Source organism: Thamnophis elegans, chromosome 7 (assembly GCF_009769535.1).
Source record: "Thamnophis elegans isolate rThaEle1 chromosome 7, rThaEle1.pri, whole genome shotgun sequence".
Taxonomy (NCBI): domain Eukaryota; kingdom Metazoa; phylum Chordata; class Lepidosauria; order Squamata; family Colubridae; genus Thamnophis; species Thamnophis elegans.
Window position 1 is genome coordinate 80,462,480 of NC_045547.1, and position 17,518 is coordinate 80,479,997.

Below are 17,518 nucleotides of genomic sequence, written 5' to 3' on the forward strand. Positions count from 1 at the left end.
TATCGCCCCCCACTTCCCGAGGACCAGCTTTGAAAGCATTTTATTCGCTTTGCGGACGGAAACGGCCCATGAACCCTGGAGATCCCCCCTCTCCCCTCTTTCGCCCGGGTTCCTTCCCGCAAGCCGGGCCTCCAGAGCGCTGCGGAGAGGCCCTTCTCCGCGCTCCCCGGGCTTTTCCGGGGCGGGCCGACGGCGACGCCTCCTCCTCCACCGCCGCCGCCCCCGCTCCTGAGGCACCATCTTCGCCCAGGCGCCTCTTCAAGATGGCTGCCGCGGGCGGTTGGGCATCGAGGCCCTCCGGCGGGGCTCTGAGGAGAGAAGCTTCTCCCGCCGGCGGCTATCCTTGGCAGGGAAAGGGAGCCCCCCTCGGCAACATTTCCCTCAGCTCCGACGAGGGCCTCCCGCCGGGAAGACCAACCGAGCCTCGCCTCACGCTTCCCGCCTGGCGGTTTTTTTTTTTTTTCCCCCCTCACGAAAATCGCCTCAGCGGACAACCGCTCCTTCTCTCCCTCCCTTTCTTCCCGCCCTCGCGCGCCCCTCCGCCATTGGCGGCGCCGGGCGTCTCTCCGAGGCGGGCGGCCTTCCTATTGGCCGGCGAAAGTGGCGCTTGCCGCGCTCGGCCCGCCCCCCCGTCTCCGCTTCCCCGCCCCTCCCGGCTCGCTCTCTCTCTCTCTCTCTCTCTCCAGCGACGGGCGCTGTGAGGTAAATAGAAGCGGATCTCAAAATGGCGGAGCTGCCCAGTCCCGTGCGAGGGGCGACGGTGGCGCCTCTGCCGCCGCCTCCTCCTCTTCCTCCCTCGGCTCTGGCCGTCGACGCCCGCGTCTCCCCGCGCGGGCTCCAGCCGCCGGCCGCCAAGCGCCTGAAGGGAGGGGACGAGCGCGGCTTCAAGGCGGCCAAGCGCCTCAACGGCGAGGGCCACAGGCAGCCTCCGCCTCCTCCTCCTCCTCCTCCACCGCCTCACATCCCCGTGGCGTCTTCCCCGGCGGGCCCCGCCGTGTGGAGCCTGGCCGCCTTCTCCTCAGGCGGGGGAAGCGGCGGCCCGACCGGCGGCGGCGGCGGCGGCTCCTTCGTCTTCCAGCCTCAGCTGCCCCCTAAGTTGCTTCTTCCGCCGCCTCCTTCTCTCTGCCTGGCCGGCGTGGAGGGCCCCGGCGGGGCCAAGAGCAAGAAACCCAAGGAGAAACGCGAGAAGGAGAGGCGGAAAACCCTGCCGGGGACGACGACAACGGCGGCGGCGGCGGCGCCTCAGGGAAGCGGCCGGGAAGAGAACGGCGACCTGAAGATGCTCCTCCAGCAGCACCACCATCGGCACCACCATCGCCCAGGCGGTGAGGAAACACCCCCCTCGATCCATAAAAAGGGGGGGTTCAGGGAGGTGGCAGGGCTGGAAAATGGCCTTCCCCCTATGGGAATGGAGGGGGGGAGCAGGAAGAGGAGAAAAGAGGGGCAGGGAAGAAATTGGGGCTTGGGGGGGGGCTGGCCTGCACCCCGTTTTCCTATTGGGCTACTTGGGGAGGGGTCCCCACCTGGGAATGGGGGGTGTGGAGGCTGCAGGGGTCTCCCATTGCAAAGCCAGGCAGAGGAGGCTGAAAAGGGGGCGTGGGAGCTGCCTGGCCTGGCAGCAGCACTAAATATGGGTAGGTGGGTGGGAAAGACCCAGTGGGGGGTGACACATCCAGATCTGGGGTAACTTCTGCCCACCCCACTTCTGCCTAGGGCAGCAGTCACCAACCGGTGGTCTTTGAGAAAAATTTGGTGGTCCGCAGAACAATTATTTGCATTTTTATATCGCACTAAATGCTATATCTTTAAAAAAAAAATCATATTAAGTTGGTCCGTGGAATTTAAAATTGTGAGTTTAGTGGTCCCTGAAGTCCGAAAGGTTGGCAGCCAATAAATTGACTATATAAATAACTAAAAAAAAATATATTAAAGAGTGCGGTGTGGAAAAGCATATATGCCTACTGAGAGAATCTCCCATCATCCAGGTCGTGGATTGTCCCAAAGGTATATCTATATCGTAGTGTATTGGGATCCGGAAAAAAACCGCCTGGAATTGAGGAGCGAAACGTTTGGGAAGAAGAAATTGAAAAAGTCCAATTGAAAAAACAATTAGTTTATAATATAAAAACCAAAAATACAAAAGGGGAAGTAGTAGAAAAACAGGGAAGGAGGAAAGTGTAGGGCAAAGGGGGGGGGGGGGAGAAAAGGCCTTGACTTCCGACACGCGTGGATGCAGTAGAATAAGGTAATAATATCAAACCTCAACTTTTGACTTTTACATAGTAGCATAAACTAGCCATTTCTATAGCAACAAAGGTGTCTAATCAGTAAAGGCCAAAATCAAAGTTTCATTTTTCTCCCCATCTTCAAATCCAGTTGCCTTTTGGAAAAAAAAAACCACCTTTGGGATATGGAAGCATATGGACGGCCGTGCCCCCTTATTATGCACTGCATGCTTCTGGGTTTAAAATACTATTTCTGGTGAGCAAGAAAGGAGTGGCTTATGTTTCTTTATATAAGACACTTTAGCAACATCAGGTTTTTTAAAAAGTGATACTTTGCTATCCGAGTCCACAGTAGTTTTGACATTCTAATGGGAAGCTGGGAAGAATGAACTTGAAGTTCAGTGCTATCTAATGTCAGGATGTAGGTGTGTGAGACAGGATGTAAAAGCCTTAAATTTTTGCTTTTTTATTCAGAAGTAAGGTCTACTGAATATACAGGGCTTAGTTGTTAAATACGTCTGAAGCTAGCTGGGGTTATCTTGAAGAACTGCTACAAATATACCTTCAGTATGGATGCAACTGAGAAACCTTTTTCATCACCACCATAGCTTAAGGAATTTGGGCAATCCAGCTGAACATTGCATCAACCTCAGATGAAAAGAAATAAGATTTGGTACTGTTGAATTTGGTGAAGTTTGAAAGTTAAAAAAACAACATATAAAAATGGGCCTTGTAATGTAATCTTAAACAACATGCATGCTCTTTTCTGTTTAAGTGGCAGAAATTCCAAGAACCTCACATGGATCCCTATACTCAATCAATTATTGTTGAACAGAAAAGGAATCTTGTTTTAAGTTGATACCAGCTGGTTTATGCAGGTATAAGCTAGGATTTTAATGGCAGCCATTTTAGTTGGAATAGAGAAATAGGTGGTAGTTTTTAACATGTCAGGAGGTTTTTAACAAGTTAGGAGGTCTTGAAACTGTATTTAACATTTGAATTTCTGTTCAAATAATTCTCATAACTTTTCAATACGACTTTGTAAGGAGTAATCAAATTAGGCTATTCTAAGGAGAACTTATTTTATTAGAACCTCATGGTATTTATCAGTGAAACATCTAATATAGAATGAAATAAATAAGTGTAGTAATCATGTACATTATATTTGTATGGTTATATAGTTTATCTAAGATTGTTTATCAATGTGAATTATCCACTATTCATCTTGCTCTTAATGCCTTTTTAAAAAAAATCAGATTTATAATAAAAAGGATGCGAAGGTAAAATTTCCTTCTGGGAAACAATGCTTTAAAAATATTGAATGCTGCTTTATTGGTGAAATAAACAGATATGGGGAAGAAACATGGTTCTCCTGTCACATCCAGTTTGGCTCAGTAAAACTATATACTTATGAAATCAACTTGGAGTTAAAAATGAAAATTAATTTTAATAGTCAACAGTAAAACACTTCTCTAACCTTTCCAAAGTGATATTAATATTTTAGGTTTATAGAAATTGAATCTGCTGGCTTCTTGAATCATTAGTGTTCTTTTGCATCTAGTAATGTTCAAGGCTGTTTGGAAGTTTTAGCTTTAACAAGTCAGTGTTTGCAAAGCTTACAAGAACAGGAGGTAAGAGGGTAACATTTGCTTTGAAACAATCACTGGAGCAATTTAAAGGAATATCACAGACCTGTGACATGATTACGTTTTCCTTTAGGTAAGCTGAAAAATAATATAATGGTAAAACTTGGCTTTTTCAGTATCTTATCTGTTTTTGGCAGGACCTGCCTTCATAGCACAGGGCTCATCAGTCCCCCCCCCCCCCAACAGCTGCAACTTCTAGTTTCCTTGGCTGGATTTGACAATGTGTAGGGTTTCTCAGCATCTTTATAGTGCTTGCGTGGCCAACCTCGAGGTCTCTTCCCTGACTCTAGTACTACTAGAGAGCAACTCTTAAGGCATATGGCAACCATCCATTTTCATGATGCATCCATCCATCCACCCCATTTCCTCCAAGTTCTGATAACCAAGGGCTAAATGCTGGCGATCCCCATGTTGGAGACATGATCTTGTCAATGCCAAGGAGAGATCAGAGAGGATCCTTGTGAAATTTCTCCAGCTGTTTGATGTGCCTTCAATGCAGAGTCCAGAATTCGGCATCCATACAGGAGAGGTGGTACCACAGCTGTGTAGACATTCAGCTCTGTGGAGGTAGAAGTGTTAGTTTTGATTGAGCACTCTTAACATGCAGCCACCCAAGTGCCTGGCTGGCCTTGCTAGTCAGTTCTTCATCTAAAGACCCATCGCTTGAGATGATGCTTCTCAGACGCTGTTTACACTTGTCCTTCTGATCTGACACATGACCACAGGAAAGCAAAGAACAGATTGAATAGAATTCAAAGTATTCTATTTTCTAGCTGGGGTGCGGATCACTTGAGTTACTGTGTTACCTAGTGAGAACTTGTGAATGCTGTATGGATAGTTGACTGTAGGTCAGAACATACTAGATTACATATTAGCATGCTCTTAGGTTTATTAGAAAGGTTAATAGTTTCTTAGTAATAAGTGTATGGTCAAGATGTCCACTTAAAGTAACATTTCCTTCCACATTATGAGAAAGTTGATAATTTTTAAATGTAGTTGTCATTGATGTTTCTGTCAAAGTTTGTCAATTTTGTATGTACTGTACTTAAGAACAAACTATAGAGAAAGTGCTGAGATTTTTAAACATGTCTTATTCTCTATTTTATTTGCCTGACATACTGATATGCCAGGATGTCCCCAGCAAGCTTACCCCTTGGTAGTTTATAGCAATCATACCAATTTAATCCAAGCAGTACAATATCAAAACTAATAACAAGAATTAAAACCAGTGTCTCACTGAAAAGCAGGAAAGTTTCTTTTCAGAGTAGCACATAGCACAGGCCATGAAGGATGCCATGTGTCCACTAAATGCAACCCAGTATTCTAAGTTTATAACAGTACTTGAAATTCATGGGCTTTGCTTGGTTTATTACTCTTTTAAAAAGTTCTTTCAGTTCCTCCTAATCTGATAATATCTTGCTACTACTTCCTCCAAAATATATGCTCTTATTTTAACATACTAATCTTAAGGAAGGCAGAGGAATCTGAAATGCAATAAGGACATTCAATTAAATTGTTATGGGTTTTTGTGCCTATAGAAAATGAGAAGATTAAGTTCTGATATGTTTTTATGCTTGTTGGTCAGCCATAACTTTTTTTTTTGTCTCTAAACTAGTTTCCCACAGTGAGTTGGCTGAAACTACAGTTTCACCATTGGTATCTCAAACACTTAGTGTGAGGATACAACACTTGTTTTTAGCATTAGTGTAGCATTAGACAAAAGAAACATCTTGTAATAGATGCTTTAGGAAGCAAATGTAGAGTCCTGCTATTTTACCCTAAGAATACATTCAATACTTGAGACATCTGTAGAAGGCTGTAGCCTATTTTATTAAAATTTTACATTTCATTTTCCTGATGCAAATCTCAGTTTTTTTACATTTTACATTCTTAACCAGTTGAGTAGAAATTCTTGCCACATGTAAGCTGAGGTTTGTCATACAGGACTTCTCATTTTGAAAAAAGGCAGTTGAAGTTATGGAAAGCAGATGCTATTATACAGCTCTAAATAACATTAGATTTCAGGGAATACGTACGATTATAGATAAGAAGAAACTACATAGTTTTAATTCAAAGAATGCTTAAAATAGTTTAATTTTGTATACAGCAATATGAGAATTTAGGGAATTTAAACTACAAATATTATATTGCTTTCATTGAATATAAATGCTTATGCATTTACATTGTGATTGTATCTTGAATTTAAGCTTTGCTATAGATCTGTGGGACTCATAGAATGCTGCAGCCCTCCAGACAAAAGAAATAACAATATAACCTATTTTACTCTTGAAATGATGAGTTGTTCAATGTTTGACCCTAAACATTTGAAGTTCAGTATGGCTAAAGGGAACTGTGACATGCAGATGGGTTCTGATTTACTTTTGTTTACTCATCCAGTTTAAAACAGTAAGCAATCATTACAGTCAAAAATAGCATATAAGAAATAACATATAGATACAATGTTGATCATATTCCTTCCTGTAGCAATTTTGGAAAATAGTACAAGTTAACATTCTAATTATAAATGCCTAGATGGCTTAGGTATTTCTTCAAAGGCTTCCTTAGACTTTTCTGAGTTCAAAATAAGGTTTAGGTTTAAGGTTTATTTAGTTTGTATGCCGCCCTATTCCCAAGAGACTCAGGGCGGCTAACAATCTGAAGGGGAAGCAGTGTACAAAATAAAATAAAAAGACAAACAATTTAAAAATACAGCAACAGTCGTAACCTCGGATGGGGCTGGAAGATTCAATAGCCCCAGGCCTTCCGGAACAGCCAGGTCTTACTTTCTTTGCGGAAAGCCTGAAGGGAGGTGAGGGTCTGGATCTCAATGGGGCTTCTAAGCTTCTAAAACCTATGTATTAGATGTTTTTGAAAGTGAATTACATGTGTTTGCCTAGCAGTAGGTTGTCTTGGACAGAGGAAGGATTGTTGTCACAGTGGCTGATCTAATGGCCTATGATTAGACCTCTTGATGCAGTAATTTCATATGCCTTTTGACAATGCTTCAACTTCATAAACTGCCCTAGATCTCAGTGGCTTCTTTTATAGTCTGATGTGGGATCCTCTTGGAAGTTTGTGCAAAAGGTATTTGCTTGCTAAGAGAAAACCAATATAACATAAAACCCGTATTGTAGGTGTGCAAGATTGTAAAAAGATTAAATATATGATTAGAAAAAAATCAAATCTAAAGATTAAAATTTCATCAAGATAAACATTAGTTCTATACTAATGAAACTTCAAAAGGCTGATCATTTTATAGCTTCAGTGGAGTATTCTGTAATTTTTACTAATGTTATTTTAGGGATTCTTTAGCTATTACAGTAGTATTTCTTAATTCAGAGTATTGGTATATTACTGTATGGTCTTTTGCAACAGGAATTTGAAATACATTGGTCATAGGCGTTGTATAACTGTTTTAAAAAGTTTGGAGAATCCTGGGTGTTGAAATCCACAAGTTTTAAAGTTGTCAAGTTTGGGGACCCCTGACTTAGAGGCTCTAAAGAAATTCTTAAGAAGTAGCAAATGCAAATTTACTTAGTAACTTTACTTTTCTGAATGTTGCTTCTTGGAGTACAATGCTATTTGTGCGTTTGTAGATGACTCCATATGAGTCATGATTAGCTGTTAATCTGTTTTCTGAATACCAATAAAACTTAAAGGAAGGTCTTGCCAACTTGATTAAAAGTTTGAGGAGAATTATATTACAAAACACAAGTACGTGTTAAGAAAAAGAAGATATTATAAGGGGATGTTCTAACTAGTTGATCCAGTTTTGAAGCTTCTAGATTAATCTGTTTTCCCTATTAGGATTCTGAATTGGACAGTTTTCAAGGGTTCTCGGGTGGATTGCAGTTGGACAGATTTATGAAATGTTGACCTTTGCCAAACAGCAACTTCTCATCTGTCAAGAGGATGAGCTTAATTAGTGACTTAATTAGTGGAAGAGATATAAAGTAGATTCTTTTTCCTCCGTTTTTTTTTTCCAGCATAGCATTAGGAATCTCCCAAACCTCATATTTGCTTGGCTTTTTGAAACAAAAGGGATTATTGAGCCAAGATTTCAACATCATGAGGATGGGAAAATATATAATGGCATGTCCCAAAAGTGCTTTTCAAAAGACAACTGGTCTGTCTTAGTTCTTTTCTTTGAAAACATCTCACTTCTCATCTCACAGCTAAGAAGCTGCTTCCGTTCAGAACGGAACTTCTCATCCAACAAGCTTCTTCAGTTGTGAAGAAGTTCAGAACTGAAAAAAATTGCAACTGAAGAAGCTTGTTGGATGAGAAGCAAAACATTTTCAAGGGAAAAAAATCAGAGTCTAGTTGCCTTTTGGAAAAGCACTTTTGGGACAACCATGACCTGGGTGCTTGAAAATCTCGATAGATATAATGACATAAGGGTATAGAGCTCATATTTATTTGCATTCACAGTATAGGCTTTGAAAGTTATTCTCAAACCTAATTTACCTGCTGTAAATTGGAATATATACTAGTGAGGCGCTTTAGTTGAGGTAGCATGCTGAAGATCTTGAGCACTTTGCATTTTAAAAGTGATATATTAATGGGTTATAGTAATTTCAGTATTTTGTCACTGCAGTTGCATTTTATGAAATTAAATTATGGTTCTTAGTTAAGGAATGACAGTTTGTAGATTATTAAAAAACCTAAATACATGTAAGAGAAATCTGTAATATTTTTGCTTATCTTTGGAAACATCAGGAGCAAAACTAGATGGCTATGATTAACCCTGGTTAAGTCAGTTTGTTTCTGAAATAGTGTTCTGGTTAATCATCTCTTTATATTCATTTATTGTTTAACAATAATCTGATTTTCCAAACTTTCTACTGTGAGAAGAAAGGCATTCAGTTATTGATTTTGGAAAGTTGTGTTTATTTAAGACCTATTTCTGTTCTGCATTAAAGCTGTACTCTATCCTCCAGTCAAATGAATAATTGTGTTGATTGTGGGTAATTTCTTTCTAAAACTTTTTTATCTTTATTGAATATGAACATACTTCCTTTTTAGATGAAATCATCAGAGAAAAAACCACAGAACGAGACAAGGAAAAGCAGAAAGAAAAAAAGAAGCACAGATTAATGTCTGAAATTAAAAAAGAGAATGGAGAAATGAAATTATTTCAGAAAGGTGAGCACAGTATTTTTCACAACAGGATGATGGTATATAAATGAAAGATTTTTTTTTTAAATGTGTATGTTCTTAAATATATTTAATTCTGATTCGTTCTAGTTTTTCTTAATGATAAGTGGCAATATGACCTGTGGTTCCTATTTCAAGTTCTTAGGAGAAAGGGTATCATGTTTATCTAGTTACATGTTTAAAAGCTTTAATTTACAAACGGTAATTTGAATACCAAAACAATTATGTGAGAATTAAAGGCAAGTGCACAATAATTGTGCTTGAAATCTGAATTCGTGGCACCTTTCTAGGATCCCACTCTTATATGAAACAAAATATTTGTAAAATGGGTCATATAGGTTCCCCCCTCTTTTCCTCTTCTGTTGAGTTTCTGTAACAGTGACTACAGTATTATTTTGGATTGGCTACTAAATTGGTTTTCAGTTGTTGGTATATGGTAGTCTTGATTGCACTTTGGAGATTAATTTCAGAATTAATCTGAAATTGGAAATCTATTGGGGGATGAAATTTGTGTGGAACTTTTATTCTCCCATACTACATTGATGAATTCATACTTTATTGCCATGAAAAATGCTTTGCAAAGATAACCTGACAATTAAACTGTAGATAATCACCCCCCGGGAAGCTCAACCTGGGTATAAAGATGATTTTGCACGGTTAGTGGCCAAATTGAAGATAATATATCCAAACTTTTAAAATGCAGTTAATCGTTTAGAATGGCAAGGGAGGAATGACTACTATTAAATATGTAATCATATTAGAGCCAAGAGCCAATGCAGCCACAAGCCGCAACCAAACAAGGCACCACCATCTTACTTCCAAATTGAAAATTATTCAATTGAAAATCAATGGCAGTAATGTAATAATATGAATGGTCCAAACTCATGATTTTCAAAAGACTCTGTTGCATGTAGGTTTTATCCAAACATCAGACCAATCCACCAAACCAAAATCCATAAGTATTTGAAGTCCATCAAGCCAAAATCTGGTAAAACGCTGCTAATCTGGATAGAAGGGTTTAATCAGTATTGATTTTACCCCCTAAAACCTTGACTGAGTCCAACTTATTTGAAAAAGTACTTCAGTCTTAGATGTTTTTCATTTTGTGTGCTTGTACATTTATACCCTGCTGATACAAGCACATAAGGCAGCTTACAACAATAGTAGAAAAATCTTAAATGCACTAAAATCAAAATTGAAATCATTCCAATGAACTTCTGCCAATGATGGAAGCGTCTTCTGAAGCTGCTCACTCGTGATCTAAATACAGGGCAGGTTCGTAGCAGGAAAGGCAATCCCTTAGGCCATAAGTCATTTAGCATTTCCAAAGCCAATATCTTACAACATCTTTCATAACTGGGTAGATAATTGGCAGTTCTAATGCATGTCAGGATTGTGCTTTCATTCAGGATTCAATCCTGATAGCAGCTGTTTCACCACAGGTTAGCCTGGCAATAGAAGGCAGAACTTTGAGGCTGCAGAGTCCACCTTTGGTGAACCCTTGACTTCCTTGTGTGGGCTGTCACTTGAAAGATAGGAGGGCAACTAACCGCCTCTGCCTTTCTTACCCTGCAGTAGCCAGGTTCCAGTCTCCTCTGATATGTCCTTGTGCAGATAATACTTGGCTTTCAGTTATCCGTTTAGTGACCATTCACAGTTACAAGGGCATTGAAAAAAGTGACTGATGGCCGTTTTTTACACTTACCCTCACAACATCCCCATGGTCATGGGACCAAAATTCAGTTCCTTGGCAACTGACTCATTTATGTCCCATAGCTTTGTGATCCCCTTTTGGGACCTCCTGACAAGCAAAGTCAATGGGGAAGCCAGATTCACTAATCTGTTACTAATGTTAACAATTACAAAATGGGGCAAAACCCGCTTAACAACGGTCTCACTTAGCAACAGAACTTTTGGGCTCAATTGAGGTTGTAAGTTGAGGACTACCTGTACCAATCCTGCCATTGTATCTGCATAAAGACAAACACAACAACCTACCCAAGGAATAGGGTGTCAAGAGTTTTCAGAAGGAACTTCTCTGACGGCAGTCTCACTGCTTCAGGAAGTAGATGGTGTAATTTTTTTCAGTAATTTCAGCTAGCAAAATATAAGCAATTGAGGTCCAACAAAGCAAGTGACAAGCAGCTATGACCTTTGCAGCATCTCTCCAATAGTTGTTGCATGCTGATATTACTATTTTCAGGTCTAGCCTGCTAAACTCCAGACAACTACTTGTAGCAAAAAGAAATGGAAACATTAACTTTTTCCTGCTGTCAAGCGTTCATTGCAATGTTTATTTAATCATTCATTATGCTTCTCTTGTCTTCAAGCATCTTACAGACTTCTGAAACAATAATGAAATAAACTAGAAAAGAACAATATATTGGTAACATTTCCTACTGCTGACGAAAAGCTGTATCCCATATACGCAACTGCCTCCACACACACACCCCTGCCCTCACCCACTCCCACCATCAGGAAAACAAGAGCAATCACTCAGTCCAAGGACTCACTGAAATAGCAGCCTAGTCTTAATGGCAAGTCAATAGGGTTGGATCCTGTCTGCCTTCAGCGGGATCCTATTCTGGAGAAGGGAACCAACAATTTAAAACGCCCGACTCCAGGAACCTTGCGGGTAATATTTATCTTTGACTAGGAATCCCAGATCTTTTTGCAACCCTGACCTGATAGCTCATCTATATTAATGATTGAAGGTAAACGTGATATTGCTGTTCTTCAGGATTCATGTTGTAGTATGTTTTTATTATACTTTGGAACTTAAATCGGTTTACAGTGCTTGGCATATTATTGCACAGGATATTTTCCATCTTCACGTAGCTCCAGCTTTTGATAAATTAAAGCAAACTTTTCTTTCTTTATAGACATAAAAGAAAAAGTGAAAAGCAACGCAGACGACCTACAGATTAAAAAAGTAAAGAAGAAAAAGAAAAAGAAACATAAAGAGTGCGAAAAACGGAAGCGTCCAAAAATGTACAGTAAATCTATTCAGACCATCTGCTCAGGATTGCTTTCCGATTTTGAGGATCAAGAAGCCAAAGGCATTGTGGATCACGACCACCACCACCACCACCACCACCATCATCTTAAAGATTTCAATGAGAAACATAAGAATCCCAAGAAGGACTCTGAGTCCAAGAGAGTGGACAGCAGTGAGTTTCCCTTTGTCTCATTAAAGGAGCCGCGGGTTCAGGATAAGCTGCAAAGGTTGGACACGCTGGAATTCAAAGAGTTCATTCATGTGGAGCACCAGCCTAATGGAGGTGCCTCGGTGGTTCACGCCTACACGAAGGAGCTCTCCCACTTGTCTCCTGTGGAGATGGAGAGATTTGCAGAAGAATTTCTGGCTCTGGTTTTTAGTGAAAAGGAGAACTGTGCCGCTTACTATGTAATGGGAATTGTTCATGGGGCAGCTACTTATTTACCTGACTTTTTAGACTACTTTTCATTTAATTTTCCTAATTCGCCAGTAAAAATGGAGATTTTGGGAAAGAAAGACATAGAGACTACGACTATGTCCAATTTCCATGCTCAGGTAAGAGGTTATCTTTCATATATTAAAAAAAATCATTTTTCTTCCTATACAGTGTTCCAATTATTGCTCCTTTTCGCTAACATTCTCTAAATTTGTTAGGTAAGACAATGGCCGAGTACAAAAATGATAGCAGTAACATCTATTTTTGATAAGGCGAATAAAAAGGTCCTGTGAATTACCTGGTCACAGTTTAGATTGCCTACATAATTCATGGAAATTATGCCTTGTATTCCTTGTTGGCTCTGGGGTAGGAGGTGCTAGGTTTATATATTCTGAATGTCTGTGGACCTTTCCACTTTGATTAAGGCTAAAAAACAAAAAAATAGAAACTGTAGGGGAAAGAACAATTCTTAAAAATAGTTAATGAAAATCAAAGCAGGTCAATGTCTATGGAGATTCTCAGTCATCCAGGTCATGACCCTCTAAAAGGACGCAAATGACCAGATGTCTGTAAGGAGTATAAATGCTTCCATTCCCCACCATCCAGTCAGAGCTGAAGAACTTTCTCGAATGAGAAGTGAAGAGTCTTAAAAAGAAAAAACAAGAAAGTCTAGTTGCCTCCAGTCTTGTATATGCTTATCACGCCTGGACCAGCGAAGCCTTGAGCCCATCTTAAGGTGCGGTTGTGTTACAGTAACTGAAGGAAAAGAAATGCAATATATCCAACCCTTCCATTGCAAAATTAGAATAATAATCCATGCTTGTTTTATGCCTGCAGGTGGATTTTTGAAAGATTGACAGTTTCTGATTTTGGATTTTCCACTTACACTTTGTTTAAAAAAATAGATTATTCTCGAGTTTTTCACATATTAGTATTTGCCACTTGGGTATAAACAAACATCCAGCAATTTTCTGGTTTGATTAAAGCGTTTAATCAAAATGGAACAGAAGCAGTGTGTGGCATAAAGTTATTTTTATGTTGCAGAAGATGTATGGTTTTGCTAATGTTTGAGTTCTCCTAGGCCACCGTTGTTTCGAAGCATTTAAAAGAAAGGCCAAGAGTACTCATCATTTAGTAATCATTCCATGGAAAAGTTCAATGTTAAGAGCAAGATTGTTGCATTTAATTAATAAGCTTTGCTATATATGAGATGGGGGAATGTGGACACAGAGAGACACAGAGAGAGGGTAAGGGAGGAAGGGAAGGGGAGAAGGGGGGATATTTCCTCATATACCCATTTACAGAGCAGGGAATCTCTTGGATTGGTTTCAGTACACTTGGAAACTTTAGGTTGAAAAGGAGAGAAAGTCAGATGCTGTACAGCAGGGGTGTCAAACTGGCAGCCTGCCGGCCTAATGTGTCATGTGCAGGTCACACCCACCCCAGCTTCCTGATTCAGAAAAACGTTGCAAAATGTCACATGATGGCAGCGTGACACGAGTTTGACACCTATGCTCTACAGGATCTTTTGCCTGTTATAATCATTTCATTTACTATATTTTTCAGAGTATAAGACACACCTTTTTTCCTCTAAAAATAGGCTGAAAATCTGGGTGCGTCTTATACATTGAATACATCATTTTTTGCCTCCTGAAGCCCCGCCCCTTCACCAAAATGGCGTTAATGAAATGAAAGCCTTATAGTGGCTTTCAGATAGCTCCTGGGGGCTGGAGAGGGCAGAAATGAGCAAAACAACGGGCCATTTTTTGCCCTTCCAGCCCCCAGTAGCACTCTATAAGCCTCCATAAGGTTATGCATGCAATTTTTTTGACAAAAAAATGGCCCATTTTTGCAAAAAATGGGCTGTTTCTTTGCTTGTTTTTGCCCCCCTCACAGGAGCACTCTGCAAGCCCCCCCAAGGCTATTTATGTATTTTCTTTTTTAAAAAAAGACAGGCCCGTTTTCATGAAAAACAGGCCGTTTTGGGGAAGTTTGCAGAGTGCAAAATCTTTTTTCCCCCTTTCGGAAAGCTGTTTAATTAGAGTGGTTGATGAGAATTACATTGATCAAGTGCTGTCCCAGAAGAAACAAAGTTTTAGGTGCTACAGGTGCTATTTCCTTCTCCAGCACATGGATAAATACACCTGGAATCATCTACCTACCTACTCTCTCTATCTCCCTACCTACCTACTGTATCTATCTATCTATCTATCTATCTATCTATCTATCTATCTATCTATCTATCTATCTATCTATCTTTGTCTCTCTCTCTCTACCTACCTACTGTATTTCTCTCTCTCTATCCTTTTATCTACCTACCTACCTACCTACCTACTCTCTCACACTCCCTACCTACCTACTGTATTTCTCTCTCTTTCTCTCCCTTCTCTCCCTCTATCTATCTACCTACTTTTAAAAAAAAATTGCCTCTTCAAAACCTGAGTGTGTCTTGTACTTTGGTGTGTCTTATATTCCGAAAAATACGGTATTTGTTTACTTATTTATTTGTTTGTTCAACTAGTATGCTGCCAATCTCATCTAGAGGCGACTGAATTTTATTTGAGACTACTTTTTTTCCTGGCAGAAGGACATCATCTCAGATTTGGATTCCTCTTCATTTCAGTTCAATATAATAATCTTCATCTCTATCTTACTTGTAATCTAAAAAATAGTGAAATATTACATATACGAATAATGAAGTTCAAAATCCAACATCAAAATATTCATTAAAGGGTTTGAAAATATTTTCCAACTTGGAATTGGAATGATGTTATAATTATAAAAACATTTATGCCATCTTCAGAATGAGTTAATTACATGTTTATACAATATCTTAACGTAAGAAATACCTTAAAATGCAATTTGAAAGAGGCATCAAAGAAGCAAGTTTAACAACCAATTAAGCTGTTTAAAGCCTGTAAAATAAAAAAAAAATTGGCTGCTTATCTCAAAAGTATCAAGGCAGGGAGGGCAAAGTCAAATTGAAGTGCTACATTGAAAAAACAGTGTACTGTCACCATCTGGCCTGCCTTTTCTTGTAGAGAACAGTTTTTCAATGGCCCCAGCTGCCAGGGCAGATTCTTTGGGAATAGATGGTCTTTCCAATAATCTTATCCCAGGCAATTTAAGGTTCATATCAGTTATACGCAACACTTTGAATTGGACCTGAGAACCATCCCCTAGCAAGCTATAAAAATGATTGGGTGACCACATCTTGTTCTATTCTCCTTCTGGATACTCCTTAATGAGAGTTTCATGTAGAATTTGTTACAGTAATTTAATTTGGATGTTGAATTACCCAGCTTTGTCAAACCCTGGAATATTCTCAGTAACAGCCATGCTGATTGAAGAATTCTGGGATTCCGTAGATGTGAAAATGTCTCATTGTAGAAAGCTGACCTCAGATATATAACTATACACCCAGATATATATTTTAGAGGAAAGGATGCAATAGCAGTGGCTGGGATTGACAATGACATTCATAGTCACAGCAGCTACCTTGATATTGAGGTGCAATGTCCAGAACAGAACAAAGTCACAAACTTCATCCTTCAAAGGGACTAGAACCCCAAACAGAATAACTGCTCTTTTTGTTAGTATTGCTACCCTGTATATTGATTATTTTTTTTTGTCAGAATCTTAGTAATACTTGGTGTTGTTTGGGGGGAAAAATAAAGAAGTTGTGAAGAGAATTATGTAAGGCGGAAAACCTTTTTAGAATTTTATGCCAATATCTACATTGTGTTTTCTTTTGGAGAACTAGCTCAAAATTGAAGTCTTTGAAATTTATTTACATATATTGCCTTTTAGCTATTGTTTTCTTCCTGTGAAAACAGTTTGTATCAGTTTTGGCTTTGTATCAAATACATGTTTAAGTACTGTATTTGCAAGTTAGTTTCTCTCCTCTTCCTTCTGTTCAGAGAGGAATTATATAATGAAAAGAATATTGATGCTAGGATGAATTAAGGGGCTGTTGGGGGGGGGGAGCCCAGTTGCACTTTTCATAAATTGCAATAATTCATTTTCATTTGCTGGTTATTTCCTGTTTGATTTTTTAAATGAAAGTTTTGTATGTTTGAGGAATGTGATTAAACTGTTTTATCTCTTGACAAAAATATATTCCTTATTACATTAATGAATGGAGGATTTCTGAATGACAAAGGGGAACTCTATTCATACTTGGATAGATGTAATGGAAAATGTGGGAGAGATGCTGGCTAGGAAATAATCAGAGAAGAGAGGCAGGAGCCCCCAGCTGCTTACGATCAAAGGAAGAAACGTAGGAAGGACTTCCCTTAATGGATCAAGCAGCTCAAAGTGGCAGCTAGACTTGCAGACTTTTAGACTTGCAAGATTGATATCTGCCCGCCCAGGTAAACCAGACAGGAAACATGTTGACAGAATCTTGCAAGTCTGAAAATACAAACTTCCTGCCAGCAATTTTAACTGCTTGATCCATTGGGGCGGGTACTTGACAAGTTTCTTTTCTTGACTGTCCTTTTATTTATTGAGATTTATTTTTTTATCCTGCCTTTTATTATTTTTATAAGTAACTCAAACGAGTAACAAGTAACAAGAAGCAGGTATGGGGGCTGTCTTGTCTGATGGTTTCCTAAGAAGAATCTCTTCCCCTCCTTCCCCAAAATCATCCAGACATTCCATTACACCGAATTACATGATTTTGCTCCTGTGTGGAGAAGTAGAATTTCAGTCAGTTTCATTGTTTGTATTAGAATATAATTTGGTGCTTCTTAAACTTGTTCATTTCATTCTTGCTCTAAAAATAGAACAGGTTCACTCACAGCATATGTAATCATTCTCTTTCTATATTTAGAGAGCTGAACAAAATGCCTGCTAGACTTAAGAGCAGATCTGCCCCATTCTTGATGCACCAGGATTCACTTTCCAACCATATCATGGACCCATTATAAAACCTTGAGATTATTAAATTTTGAGATGGTACCTTTTAATGAATAATTAATTTAACTTGGAATGTACTCAGCTGAAGCTAAAAAGTATACAGTGATATTAAAAAAATCTGTCCTAAATTTTTGAA

General features: G+C 39.6%; 1 protein-coding gene across 1 annotated transcript in view; it reads left to right on the forward strand.

The window, feature by feature from the left end:
* Nucleotides 1-631: 631 nt before the first annotated feature.
* RSBN1L (round spermatid basic protein 1 like) overlaps nucleotides 632-17,518 on the forward strand; it is a 28,486-nt gene continuing 11,599 nt past the window's right edge. Inside the window, exons 1-3 of the mRNA XM_032222123.1 lie at nucleotides 632-1,325; nucleotides 8,897-9,016; nucleotides 11,911-12,581. Of these exons, the coding sequence (XP_032078014.1) occupies nucleotides 725-1,325; nucleotides 8,897-9,016; nucleotides 11,911-12,581 (1,392 nt within the window). The 5' untranslated portion in view covers nucleotides 632-724. The remainder of the gene's footprint in view (nucleotides 1,326-8,896; nucleotides 9,017-11,910; nucleotides 12,582-17,518) is intronic.